Source organism: Populus trichocarpa, chromosome 3 (genome assembly GCF_000002775.5).
Source record: "Populus trichocarpa isolate Nisqually-1 chromosome 3, P.trichocarpa_v4.1, whole genome shotgun sequence".
NCBI lineage: Eukaryota > Viridiplantae > Streptophyta > Magnoliopsida > Malpighiales > Salicaceae > Populus > Populus trichocarpa.
In genome coordinates, this window is record NC_037287.2 from 21,173,561 (window position 1) to 21,188,368 (window position 14,808).

At 34.0% G+C, this 14,808-nt stretch overlaps 1 protein-coding gene and 1 pseudogene across 1 annotated transcript; both read left to right on the forward strand.

Annotated features, from left to right (window-relative positions):
* Positions 1 to 571: 571 nt before the first annotated feature.
* LOC7463597 (DNA (cytosine-5)-methyltransferase CMT3-like) lies at positions 572 to 7,794 on the forward strand (annotated as a pseudogene).
* A 2,599-nt stretch (positions 7,795 to 10,393) lies between these two features.
* Positions 10,394 to 11,674, forward strand: LOC7463595 (F-box protein At5g07610). The gene has a single exon (XM_002304841.2). It carries the CDS (start codon positions 10,394 to 10,396, stop codon positions 11,672 to 11,674), a length of 1,281 nt encoding a protein of 426 aa, XP_002304877.1.
* The last annotated feature ends 3,134 nt before the right edge of the window (positions 11,675 to 14,808 follow it).

Below are 14,808 nucleotides of genomic sequence, written 5' to 3' on the forward strand. Positions count from 1 at the left end.
AATTAATCTTATTCATAAATCTTACTGGCAATTACGATTGTTTTGCTTACAATATTTAATGATATTCAATGAAATATAAATATGATAAAAGAAAACATTACTTAGCTTATTAAAATAAAAAATATTTTTTTTAGTATGTGTTTAGTAATGTATTTACATTCATTTTAGTATGTTTTTGATAGTGTATAATATTATTGTAAAAATATTTTTTTAATTTAAAGTATTTTGATTTATTTATGACATTTTTACATAAAAAATTATTTAAAAATATTAATTTAATATGTTTTTAATAAAAAATATTTTAAAAAATAAGTTAACCTTTACACTCTTGAAAGTAAATATAAATAATTATTTTCTTGGTATTATAAATTTCTTGCGATGAATAATGCAATTGTTAATAGACTTATATTTGGAAAAATAATATGTGTAAAAGTGGTTTTATTATTATAGTATGTAATTTGTTGACAAATTTATTACTTAACTTAATAGTTTTAATTCTTTATAAATTTAAATTTATTATTTCATTATGGAAAATAAATATTTATATCAATAATTCCACCAACGTTCAAAAACAACCACAGTCCCTCAAATCCCTACCTAGCTCTTGGGAACCCCCCCACATTCAAACTTCAAACCGCGCCGCGCCACCTTCCCCTCTCCTTCTCCTCCACCACCATGCCGCGAAAACGACAGCGCAGCACGACGACAAAACCAGAAGCGGCAGCGTCTACTTCTTCTTCAACTAAGCAAAAGAAGACGGCGGCGAAGCCGAAACGTACTTGGTTGAGAAAAGTAGAGAAGGAAGAGGAAGAGGAAGAGGAAGTGTTTGTTTTGGAAGGAGATGAGGATGACACGAACTCGGTGGATGAAGTCGGAGCTAGGATGGGGACTGGTAGTGCCGATTCTAGACCTGACACGAAGGAGAAGCGTGGATCTGGTAAAGCTGAGAAGAAGATATCGACGCCTGTGAAGGTTAAGGAGGATGAAACGCCGGCGAGGTTTGTCGGAGCTCAGATTCCTGGTGCTGAAGCCAGAAAGAAGTGGCCTCATCGATATGCTAATAAGGTAACTTTCTACTCCTTTTTTTATCAGTAGCTCTCTTTGTTTTTGATATTTTTGTGTGAAAATAGACAATTTTATGAAAAACATATGCTTTTTTATACTTTTGTTGAAATAAGTGTAAAAATTGTTTTTTTATTCATAGGGGCTCTTTTTTCTTTTTCTTTTTGTGTATTAAAATATGAAAGAAATCGGCTCGAGGACTGTGTTTTAGTGTAATTATGTAGTTTTTTTTGGTTAATTCTGCTTGTTTATAATGTTTTAAGTGGATTTTGCATGAAAAGAGAAATTAGCAATATTCTATTTGGTTTTGGAATGGAGTTTAGAAGGACAATTTGGCTTGATGTTGATTTTAGTTTCATGATGATGGTGTTTTTGAGTCTATTGTTGTTTAAGTCGTTGACTAAGTACAGCGTGTAGCACGAGAACAGAGGATTTGATTTAAAAGACTTAATATAAGGGTGTGTTTAGCGTAAATTGGATTTGGGTTTATGAGAATAACAAAGTTAATTTATTGATTCTGGGTATCTTCAATAGTTTTGAATGTTTATAGAAATTGGAGATATTTTGGTCCTTTATTGAGTAATTAATTTGGAAAAACAATTAATGTTGATTAATTGGGTTTTCCGGGAGGGGATTCTATGCCGTTCTTATAAATGAATGCAGTAATGTGATGTGATGGTTTTATTAAATGATAGCTTTTTTGACAACAATTTATTAAATATATGTGTGTGTATTTTAATTTTTTACTGAAAACTGAATGTTAGTTTCTTAAAAGTTATGGTTGAAATTACCTTAACTTTTGTGTTTACCTTCCCTTTTTGTTCTCCCAGATGCAGAACAAAGCATCAAGTTCGAAAAGTACAAACTAGTAATCTATGTGCTTAATTGTACAGCTTAACCGTTCTCTCATCACTTCCCTTTTCCTTCTATGCATTGTGAGTTCTAGTTTATATCTTCTCATTTTATTGAAATTGTTGTAGCTCGGATGATTCCGAAGAGATCGTAAAAGCTAGATGTCACTACACACGGGCAGAGGTTGATAGGATCATCTATGATCTCTACTATGATGCTCATGTCCAAGTGATTATTCATCTTCTCTTGGTTTCTTGAGTTTTGATATATATATGTAAACAGTTTTAACTTCACCTAAATGATTTTCTTTTTCGTGTTTAGGCTTCTGATGGAGAACCAGACTATATATGCAGGATAAGTGAGATGTTTGAGTCTGTAGACAGGACCCTATATTTTACTACTCAATGGTACTATCGATCCACTGTCACGGTATGTTAAATGAAGGAATATTTGTTGGTTGATGGTATTATTTTTTCGAGGGTTCACTTTTGGTGTGATATAAAGCTAATTGTTAAAACTATACTGTTTTGCAACAGATCATTAAAGATAAGTACATTTCGGATCCAAAGTGTGTTTTCTTTTCTGAGATTCGAAATGACAATCCCTTGGAGTGTCTTACATGGAAGCTGAACATTGTTAGATTGGCACTCAATGTATGGATAATCCTCTTCTGGTCTCTTTTTTTTTTATTTGATTTTATTTTCACAAAATGGGTAAAGAATGGAGTTGCATTTCAGGTGGATCCGGAGAATAGACGAGCAAGGTCCTCCGGTTGTGATTTCTATTGTGACATGCTTTATTTGCTTCCATATTCTACCTTCGTCAGGTTACCAACAGGTTAGAATATTTCCCTTTCAAGGGTAAACTGATTTAAATCTAATTCCTCTGCAAGTTGTTATCTTATGTTATCTTATTATTTTTGACTTGTAGAAAACAATACAACTGGACCCGAGAGTTCAACAATATCCAATGATATTGATGCTGCTGGGGTGAAGTCTGAGTGTGATGAAGTTTGTGAAACCAGTGGCAGTAGTAAATCAGAGGTTGCTTTACTGGACTTATATTCTGGCTGTGGAGCAATGTCTACTGGTCTTTGCCTTGGTTTAAATCTGGTCACCGTAAGTTTCTCTTTTCTTCTTTTCATATTTGTGTAATTTGATTGCTACAGGCACAATTGTTTCTTTACATATTTAGTCACATTTGTGGGTTTAATTCCTTATTTTGGACTTTAATCAGAAATTGACATCTCCCATTTTTCTTTGGTAATTGCAGAAATGGGCTGTTGACTTGAATATAAACGCTTGTCAAAGTTTGAGGTTGAATCATCCGGAGACACAGGTTGTCCTTTTTGTATTTAATTTTTACTCGTTCTTTTGTTAGGTCATCCTATTCAATATGTTGAACTTTAACCGGGTCACCTATGTCGATCATGTTAGGACACTGGCATGGAAATCCAACAAGATAAAAGGCAAGAGATATAATAAAATGAGAAATGAAACACACAAGAATTTACATGGTTCACCCAATTTGGCTACGTCCACAGGCAAGTATAGAAGGATTTTACTAAGTAATGTGAGAATTACAACCCCTCTCTAACAATAGGAGAACGACTAAGAATCTCTTTATTACTAGGATAAAACACCTCACTTACCTCACAATCTCTCACAAATACCTCACAACTTTGTTGGATTACTCTCTCTTCTTCTTCTCTTCTTTCTCTCTATCTTGGTGTGCAAAATAAGCTTTGATGCATTGCCTATTTATAAGTAAGAGTGATGAGGCAAAAGCCATAAAACATGGAGGAATATATTCCTCCAACTCATCTTCCATTCATATTGCCTAACAACTCATCTTCAACCCATCTTGTCTAACAACTCATTTTCCACCAATTAGGTGGATTTAATTAAGTGGCTTTACATTCTCCCATTTGAAGACTTTGATTATTTAATCAAGTCTTCACCCTTGATCATTTGTGATTTTTTTATCATTTCTATACTTGTCATCTTCATGCTCCTTACGTTTCTGCTAGGCCATAAAAGGATCTGCACCATATGTACTTGTCAGTGTTGACTGGTTTGGTTAAAGCATCTGCTGAGTTTTCTTTTGTGTGAACCTTCTGAAAATCTACACTTGCATCTTCCACCACTTCGCGAACAAAGTGATACTGAACATCTATGTGTTGTGTTCTTGAATGAAACTCTGACTATCAAAGTACAAATGAATCTTCTCTTGTTTGTGCCTAAGCTCCTCCATAAGTTTCTTCATCCATATTGCTTCTGTACAAGCTTGTGTAGCTGCCATGTACTCGGCTTCTGTTGTAGATAACGCTACAACAGTCTAAAGTTTAGAGACTCAGCTTGTCATAACCTATTTTTAGGTTATTCCCCAATTCACATTTTTCTCTCTTAAAAAAAATACAAAAATATAACAGTGAAAGGAGGATGCTAGAACGCTCAAAATGGAAAATACTCAGGATCAGACTTCTTTTGAAGTTGCACCAGAGCATGAAGAACAAGAACAAATAGAGACTGAAACTCCTGAAGTTCGACGGTCAACTCGTGAAAGAACACCACCGACTTGACACTCAGAATATGTTACTGAGAACAACATTGCATACTGTCTTCTAACAGAGGATGGAGAGCCATCAACTTTCCGTGAGGCTATTAAAAGCACAGATGTATCTATGTGGATAACAACAATGCAAGACCCGGTCAGGGGACAGGGCAGGGTGGACGGGCGCCAGCTGGCGGCTTGTTCCTCTGTTTTTTCATCCGTGGTAGGCCACCGGTCAATATTCAAGCAAGTGGGGTATTTGGGTCGGCGTCTTTTTGAGTTTTCGGAGAGAGAGGGAGAGGAGAAACGTAGGTGAAAACAGGGGAACAAAACCTTCTTCTTCCCCTGTTTTCTGCGCATCCAGGGGAAGAAGAAAGGCTACAGTGCCGTTCAAAACGGCATTGTTTTGGGCTTTTCCTTTTCCTTTTTTTTTTTAATGAACAGTGTATGAAACGACATCATTTTGGACAAAACGCGCCGTTTCATTTAAAAGGAAAAGGCAACAAAAACATGCCAGAGTTCACATTGGTCCTCAATTTGTGATTTGTTCAATCGAGTCCTAAATTGCAATTTTGATTTAAAAATCAATGCAATTGCATCCCTGCCAAAAATCAAACAGCGGCCCTGAAGTTGGCAGCCTTTTTCACTTTGGTCCTTGATCTTGAATTTATGCAATTGAACCCTTAATTGATCAATAAACTTTTAATTTTTTCAATTTGGCCCCTAATCCGGTTTTAATTACAACCCCTCTAATCTTTGGTTTCGTATTTTTTCAATTAAGTCCCTAATTGGCCATCAAACTTCAATATTTATGCAATTAAGCCCTTGATTTGACCAAATTATAATTTGACCCCAGAACTTTAATTTCTTCCAATTAAAGCGTATATTGACTTCAAAATCAATTTTTCTTGTAATCAAACCCTCCATAAATTCAATTAAACCTTCAATAAAATTTAATTGAGTCCATAAACATCTGATTTTGGACTTTTCTTCTTTAAATTGAATTTTCTTTGTCAACAGGGCTCTCATCAGTCAATAAAATACTGTCAAATTTTAATCTTTGTATTTTTGAACCTTCTCAACCAATTTCTAACCATTTTTTTTTAGCATTCTAGCATCCTCCTTTCACTGTTATATTTTTTGTATTTTTTTGAAGAGAGAAATGTGAATTGGGGAATAACCTAAAAATAGGTTATGACAAGCTGGGTCTCTAAACTTTAGACTGTTGTAGTGTTATCCGCAACAGAAGCTGAGTACATGACAGCTACACAAGCTTGTATAGAAGCAATATGGATGAAGAAACTTATGGAGGAGTTTGGGCACAAACAAGAGAAGATTCATTTGTACTTTGATAGTCAGAGTTTCATTCAAGAACACAACACATAGATGTTCAGTATCACTTTGTTCGCGAAGTGGTGGAAGATGGAAGTGTAGATTTTCAGAAGGTTCACACAAAAGAAAACTCTGCAGATGCTTTAACCAAACCAGTCAACACTGACAAGTACATATGGTGCAGATCCTCTTATGGCCTAACAGAAACGTAAGCAGCGTGAAGATGACAAGTATAGAAAGGATAAAAGAATCACAAATAATCAAGGTTGAAGACTTGATTAAATAATCAAAGTCTTCAAATGGGAGAATGTAAAGCCACTTAATTAAATCCACCTAATTGGTGGAAGATGAGTTGTTAAACAGACGAGATGAGTGGAAGATGAGTTGTTAGGCAATATGAGTGGAAGATGAGTTGGAGGAATATATTCCTCCATGTTTTATGGATTTTGCCTCATCACTCTTGCCTATAAATAAGCAATGCATCCAAGCTTATTTTGCACACCAAGATAGAGAGAAAGAAGAGAGAGTAATCCCATAAAATTGTGAGAGAGTAAGTGATGTGTTTTATCCTAGTAATAAAGATATTCTTAGTTGTTTTCCTATTATTAGAGAGAGGTTGTAATTCCCATATTACTTAGTAAAATCCTTCTAGTGAAACTTCTTAGTGTTACTGAAAAAGTGGGAAAAACTCTGCATAAGGTTCTCTCGTGAAAAATGATGACCCAGAAAAGAAACAATACTGTTTTGTTATGGATGATGAAGATGACAGTGATGATAATGACGACCACGAAGATGTTTCTAAAGTGGAGAAAATATTGGAGATCTGCTACGGTGACCCCAAGAAGAATTATGGACCTGATTATGATACTTGGGAACCAATTAGTGGTTTGATGTATGCAATCAGGCTTCTCATCGTACTTGTTCTATTTGTACGCTGCTGTTTGATTTCCCGCCTCCCCCGTACCCTGTAAACCGTGTCTGACAATTATGTTATTTGGATAGAAATTGTCGGGAAGCTATAAAGAACTTTGTCATGCATGGCTACCTGTCAAACATTCTACCATTACCCGTGAGTTTACTTAGCTTGTACTCTGATTTTAAATTATATAACTTATATTGTTAATTGATTCATTTTTTTAATTACATCATTAGGGTGATGTTGATGTAATTTGTGGTGGACCTCCATGTCAAGGAATCAGTGGCTTCAATCGTTTCAGGAATACTAAAAGTCCTTTAGATGATCCAAAAAACAAACAACTCATTGTTTTTATGGATACAGTGGATTTTCTGAGGCCAAAGTTTGTGTTGATTGAGAATGTTGTTGATCTCTTGAAGTTTGCCGATGGATTTATAGGACGATATGCCATGGGATGCCTTACTAATATGAAATACCAAGCTCGATTGGGTATGCTGGGGCATACGGTCTTCCGCAGTTTCGTATGCGGGTTTTTCTATGGGGTGCTTGCGCAACTGAGGTATGGTATATGGTAAACATGTTTTTTTACATTAATTTGAAAGAGTTTATATTTTTTTCTCATATCATCTCCTATGTTTTGCAGAAGCCACCACAATATCCTCTCCCCACTCATGATGTGCTTGGGAGAGGTATCGCACCTGTAGAGTTCGAGGTGAGTGAGTGCAATTATTATTCATAATCATATCATTTATGTTAGTATTCAATTAGCTTTATTGTATTAATTTTGTTGAGATATGCAGGGTAATACCGTGGCTTATGAGGAGGGCGTTCAGGCACAATTGGAAAATAAATTATTTTTGAAGGATGCAATATCAGATCTACCTGCGCTTAGTTATATTAGTTGTTTATGTTTTTATATTATATTTGCTGCATTTCACTGTTTAATTCACCTTAACATATTTAGGTAACCAACAATGAAATGCGGGGCGAAATGCCATATGGTAGAACTCCTACGACAGAATTTCAGCATATGATTCGATTGAAGAGATTGAGTAACTGGCTTTTTATTATTTCAATAAGTTCGTGTCTTGTTTGTTATGTACATAAAGATAAAGATAAAAGATAAAAGTTAGTGTTTGATTATTATTTTAAGATAGAAGAAATGAAATAATAAAAATAAAAATATGTTTGATTAAAATGATAAAAATAGAGATATGGATATAAAAATAAATTTGTTTTTTAAATAATTTTAGAGTGAATTTTTATATTTTTAAAACAAGAGGTACAAAAGGAAAATATCTTAAGAGATAATATTTTTTATTTTTAAAATATCCTTGCAAAAAAATTTCAATTACAAAATTGTCTAGCTAAAACATGTAAGGATAAAAATTGTTATTATCATATTTTTAAAACCTAACTCGAGGGTCGATTCAAGATAAAACAGAGGTCATTAGTCGAGGTCTAAGTCATGAGTCGGGTTGACTAGAGTCAACATAAAAATAAAAGTGGTTATTGTTATAGTTCTAAACCCGATTTGGGAGTCGATCTAGGACAAAGCTTGAGTCACTAATGGAGTTAATCGTTGATTCAATTCAATGTAAGGATAAAAATGATTATTATTATAATTTTAAAACCCGATTCAAAGGTTGACCCAGGATAAGGTGCTTGTCATGTGTCAAGAGAGTCAACATAAAATAAAAGTAGTTATTATTAAAGTTTTAAAAGTTGTTATTATCATAGTTTTAAAACTTGATTCGGTGGTTGATCATGACAGACTTAGGTCATAGGTTGAGAGGGTCAACATGAGTTGACCAGAGTCAATATATAAATAAAAATATATAAATAAAAATAATTATTATCATGATTTTAAAATTTGACTTGAAAGTTGACGTAATGCAAGTTTAAGGTCACTAGACAAAGGATCAATGCAGTTGCGGTTCCTGTAGCTAGGGCTCTCAGGTATGCTTTAGGGAGAGCATTTCAAGGATTCGCTGGTGATGATCCTATGTTTAGTTTGCCAAAAAAATTCCCTAAGATTACTGAAGATCCTTCCTCATCTTAAGATCAATTGTAAACCATACTTGTAAAACACGATTCGGGGCAAAGTCTATCTCACAAGTTTGGAGAATTTGGTTTTATCCTGGATCATCCAAGTTAATCCATTTTTATAATTATGGTTTTTGACCCGGTCAATGCCTTACTCCATTTTTTTTTAACCTAGATCAGTCTAGGCTCAGATTGGTCAAGTCTAGGATTGGGTTGGTCTGAGTTTATAAATATGTTGTAAACACTAGGAATGGCCATTTATCACTTCTTTCACTTCCTATTTATTTGTATTAGACAAAGAATGTCTGATCACCATATACCTTTGTTATTCAAATAAAAGGCTCAGATTGTTCACTTGCTTGTTTTGAAATCAAAATGAACCATGATGAGGGTCTTTTGCTTTTGCCCTCAATCTTCATATCTCCTAGAACAAACAACTCTGGGACTCCCTCTCATCTATTGCCATAAAAATTTAGTGCAATTGGGACTAAGAACTTGAAATTAAGAGGTTTGCTTCCCTCTGTGATTTCAGGTTCGAGTCCTTAGTTGCTCATATGATGACTACTGGAGGTTTACATGGTCGTTAACTTCAGGGCCCATGGGATTAGTCGTGGTGCGCACAAACTAACCTGAACACCCACATTAATCTAAAAAAAAAAAAATTAGTGCACAATCCATACCGAGCCAGTATCTGTCTAGTGTCGAAATTGGAATTAAAGCAGTAGAAGTTTTGCATTTTGCATTATCAAATGAGGCCCGGCCAGGGCCTAAGCCACTGTTACTTGTTTACAAAAGTTAACTCTGTAAAATTGAAGTGAATTAACAAATTGAAGTGAATTAACAAGTAAACTCACAACTTGATATGTTTGAAAGTGACATTTAATTGGATCAACTTCGGATTTTTTTTTTATTTTTTTTAAAACAATATTGTTTTAGTTTTTTTTGTTATTTTTTTATATGATATGATATTGTTTTGTAATTAAATCTAAATTAACTCGCTGATTCGTGGATTGATCTACCTTCAACTTAATTAAACCTCAAGCTGCTTTGATACTGACAGTTGAAAGTCTTTTAGTAAAAACAAAAATATCCAATCAACAATCACAAAATCATTGAGTGTAATTCAAAATGAAAAAAACGAGAAACAATATTAATTTCAATATCAAATATTAAATTAAAAGGCCAAAAACTTAGAAACAATGTTAATTTAATGACATGCTGACCTGGAACCCAAGTATGGTCAAGTTTTATTTTAAACCTAATTTTTAATTTTTTAAATTCAAAGTAAAATAAAATTTGAGTTGATACAATTAATCTATAATCAATCGTTGGGTCAGGTTAGACCCAGGCTCAGTTAAAAATAAGACGTGAAGGTCCAAGACCTTATCATGTTCAGAACTTGACATCTAAGTTTCTATGATTCTTGTATTTCTATGAGATGGAATTATAGAAAATGCCACCAAGTTTTTTTTGTAAGGTTAATGCTCTAGGCGATTAGAACAATAATTAGAACTCCAAAGTAATCTGATCTTCTTTCTTGAAATAATCTGCCGTCCATTTTGTTACTTTAAGAACTTAACCCTTTAAAAAGAGAGATTTGCTTAAGACAATTGCAACCTAATCACAGGATCAATGGCTTCCTCTTGTTCAAGCCATTTACCTTCTTCCATTATGACCTTGCCAACGCAGAAGCATTTCTCATCTGTTGATGCTGTGTTTGGCAATGATGACCTTGTCACTGAGATTCTACTGCGTGTGCCTGCAAAAGCAGTCCTGAAACTCAAGTTAGTTTCCAAGAAATGGCTTTCTATCATCTCCCCCACGAGTTTTGCTATCCTCCATACCCGCCGCAATCCCCATACCGTCTCTGCTCTTCTTCTCAATTTTTCCTCATTTTTCGAGGAACCATCTAAGCACAAATATGTTTCTCTTGATGGGAAATCATTAGTCTACTTGTCCTATGATTTTCTTGATTTTGACCCCAACAACCTAGGGTGTTTTAGTACATATGTTTCTCAGTCCTGTAATGGCTTGCTTCTGTGTCCTAAATGGAGATGGTGTTCAACAGAGAGGTCTAAACCAACAGATTATATATTCAATCCTACCACAAGACAATTCGCATTGCTGCCACTACCACCTAACGATGGAAAATATTTTACTCGGATTCAGTTGGTGTTTGATCCTTTGGAATCGCCTCGTTATCGGGTTGTTTGCATTCAGTTCTTTAATTCAGAGCTTAAAATTTATGTGTACTCATCCGAGACCAAGGATTGGAAGCTTTCTGTGAAGCTAGAAAATTTTGATCTTTTATCTGTCAACTTTACTGATGGTGTCTCTTGGAATGGTGCTGTTCATTGGATGAGTCCTATGGGGAATGGTTTAAGTTTCTTGCTTGATATGGAATGCCTTCAGACAATTCCAAGGCCTCCACTTCCTGAGAATTGGCAGGATAAAAATTTCAGGTACTTTGGGGAGTCTGGCGGGCAATTGCATTTTATTGGGATTCTAGCAGGAAACCAAAATCCTGATGATTTGAACTTGGGTATTGTCTCCCCTGATATGTCTCATGACCAAAGTACTGATCAATCCATTGTAGTTTATTCCATGGAGAGAGGCTGCTCAAAATGGTTTGCTAAGTACTGTCTCCATATGAATGCCATTGTAATGGCATACCCTGAGATAACAGAAGATAAAGATCCTACAACCTCACCATTTTCGGCCGAGAAATGGTTTGATTTACTGTCGTTTATCGAGGGGAACGATGAAGAAGGGGCATTGCTGGTGATGAGAATCTCTGGTGAGATCATATCTTACAGCTTCAAGAACAACATATTGAAGAAGATTTTGAGTTTTCCTCTTAAGCATGCTACCTGCTATGCTTTCAACTACACTGAGACATTATCTTGTGTTTAATGGTGCATATGTTTGTTGTTGTCCCACATCTTTTGAAATTCTTTTCAGCTTCAGTAATGTAGAATTCAGGAAATTAAATGCATGTGTTTTCTTGTTATCATTTTGACACTCAGAAGCAGCAAAAACAATGCTTTTACTGCTTTTGATTCTGTCAACCTGCATTCCCAAACGGTGTCTAAACCTTTGATATTGCTTCCATGCTTTTCATGCTTTCCATGCTTTCAATGGTTGTGACTTGTGAGCATATATTGTATATGTAACTATAGTTGTTAGACCCATTTCGGAACCTAATCTAAAAAACAATTTGTCACTAAGACAATTTGGGTCCATTATTTTTATTAAAATGAAATCGATTTATTTTTTCTAAATAAATTCTTAGAATTGACCCAATCAGATTTGAACCGAGTTTAACTAGGTCAATCAAGTCGTAAATTAACCCAATTAGATCAAAGATCAACCGGGTTTAGTTAAAATTTCCCTATTAACTTATTTACCCGGTGCTGACAACTGAGTTTAGTTAAATTGATACATGCCTTCACAAGGGAGAGTCAAAATTTTGGGTTCTAGATTTTGTGAAATTTTACTTACCCCTGTAAGAAATTAGAGTATATATAGGACAAGAGCTGATGCAAGTAGTTTTCACCACTAAAAATTAACTCAGTAGTGGATAGTGAGTCCCCCACAACAAACATAAAAGGACGAGAGGATCTATGCATTATATTCTGCCACACACCATTCACTCCTCAAACCTCACTGTTTTGGCTAGGACTTCAAAGCAAGGATCATTCATTAAAGAGTTGTTCTTCAACTCATGGCTTCAGCTCCAAAGCCAAGACCTACAAATTTCACCCTCTCAGAGCAATGGGTCCTAATGGCAGCCACAATATTCGTCTGTGGATTCTTGGGTTATGTAGTTTATGATGCTGTAATGGCCACAGCATCTGAGATGCTACAAAGGTTACTGGTCATTTCTCCTTTGATTCTGATCATTTCAGTACATTGGCTCTCTGCAGGCAGCCAGTTTAGCATTCCTATTCCAGGGTCTGAGCCTGGTGCTATCCATAGAGCTGGAGGCTCACCTTGGGGTGTAGCTTTTGTGTTGCTGCTTCTTTTCTTTCTCATTTCTTATCAACCTTCCTTGCTCGGCCTTATCTTCTAGTTTTACACTCATGTCCAAGCATAGTTAAGAATGCTTTGAGCTGGGTGCTCTGTTCATGTAAGTTAGCTTCAACTAAATATTGGTATAATCTTATCTAGTTGGTATTAATCTATGGTTTAATGAAGTAAAAATGCTCTCTTGTTAATTATTTTCACACTACCATAGCAGGAATATAATGAGCTTTCCTTGTTTAGCTGCCAATTTCATGTGAGTCTGCTACCTGGAATTTTTTTGAGCATGTTGTGAAGAAACTAATACTGAAGGGGTTTTCCCTTAAAAATCTTGTTAGTATTTTCTTCAGACTTGTATCATGTTGAGCCTCTTTTGAGGTTTAGAACACAACTACATCATTAATCCCCGTTACGCTGCCGATCGGATCAAATTTTTCTTGATATTACTTATGTTTTTTTTCTAGTGGAAAAAAAAATTAAATCATGTGAGAGTTAATCCGATATAAACTGATTGAGTTTACAGGTCTAAAAATAATTCATACAACTTGTAAAAACATAGTTTGACCAAAAAAATATCAAGAAGACAGAATCGGCAAATATTAAGATAACTATATATTGGATTGACTTAGATCAACTCGAGTTAACATGTCAAATCCACGACCTAGGTTATAAGACTATAATAACCCTATAGAAAACAAATCAAAATAAATTATGAAGCATAATTCTTAATCAAACCGATATTGAAGGATAAAATTGAAAAAAAATCAATTAAAATTTTTTTTTAAAAAATGACTCAAGTTAATCAGTCAAACCCGCGATCCGGGTTATAAAATCAAGATAATCTTATAAAAAACAAATAAATTAAAAAAATTAATTAAAAAAACATAAAAAATTCTAAATCAATCCACCAAACACATAATTCAATATTTAAATAACTTTATATAAAAAAAATCTTCAACTCCATGTCAAACTTGCACAACCACCAGATTTTAATGCTTTAATATTAGAGGATAAAATGAATGAGAAGTGTACATGTCCTCTGAACCACAAGAATGGAAAATTTTTTGACATCCTGGGGCATGACAGATCTCTGTCTCTCCCTCTGGAAGTCTTTCCTCTTGCCTTATTAGTTGTTTTTTTAGATTGTGTTGTGTTAGTGTTTGTATATATATATATATATATATATATATATATATATATATATATATATATATATATATATATATTAACAATAAACTAAAACTGCTTAGTGTTTTACTGTGCAAGTTCACAGTAAAACGCTGAGCAGTCTTCTTCTTTTTTTTTTTCTTTTTTTTTTGTTTTTTTCCCATTTTTTTTGTTTTTATTTTTTTTCATTTTCTATACCTTTATGGGTTTTTTTTTTTTGCTTTTTTCTTTGTGTATTTTTCTTTTAATGAATTTTTTTGTTTAATTTAGTTTGTTAATGTTAATTTTTTTTATTTAGTTATCAGATTTTCATAACACGGATCCCGGGTTTGACGGGTTAACCTGGTTTGACGAGTTAACCCGAATTTTTTTTCTTTTCTTTTTAATTAATAACATATACTAAAACTGTTTAGTATTTTAATGTGCAGTCCACAGTGAAATGCTAAGCTGTTTTTTTTTTGTTTTTAATTTTTTTTTTGTTTTATTTATTTGCTTTTTATGCTTTTATGGGTTTTTTTTTTTTTTTTGCTTTTTTTGTGTTTTTTTTTTCTTTTAATGAATTTTTTTGTTTAATTTAGTTTGTTAATGTTAATTTTTTTTTTAGTTATCAGACTTTCATGACACGAATCCCGGGTTTGACGGGTTAACCTGGTTTTAACGAGTTAACCCGGAATTTGTTTTTTGCTTTTTTTCTTTTTAATTAATTTTTTTCGTTTAGTTTAGTTTTTTAATGTTAAATTTCTTTCTATTTAATTATCAGACTTTCATGACACGTATCCCGGGCTTGGCGGGTTAACCCGTCAATTTTGTTTTCTATTTAGTTATCAAACTTTCATGACGCGAATCTCAGGTTTGAC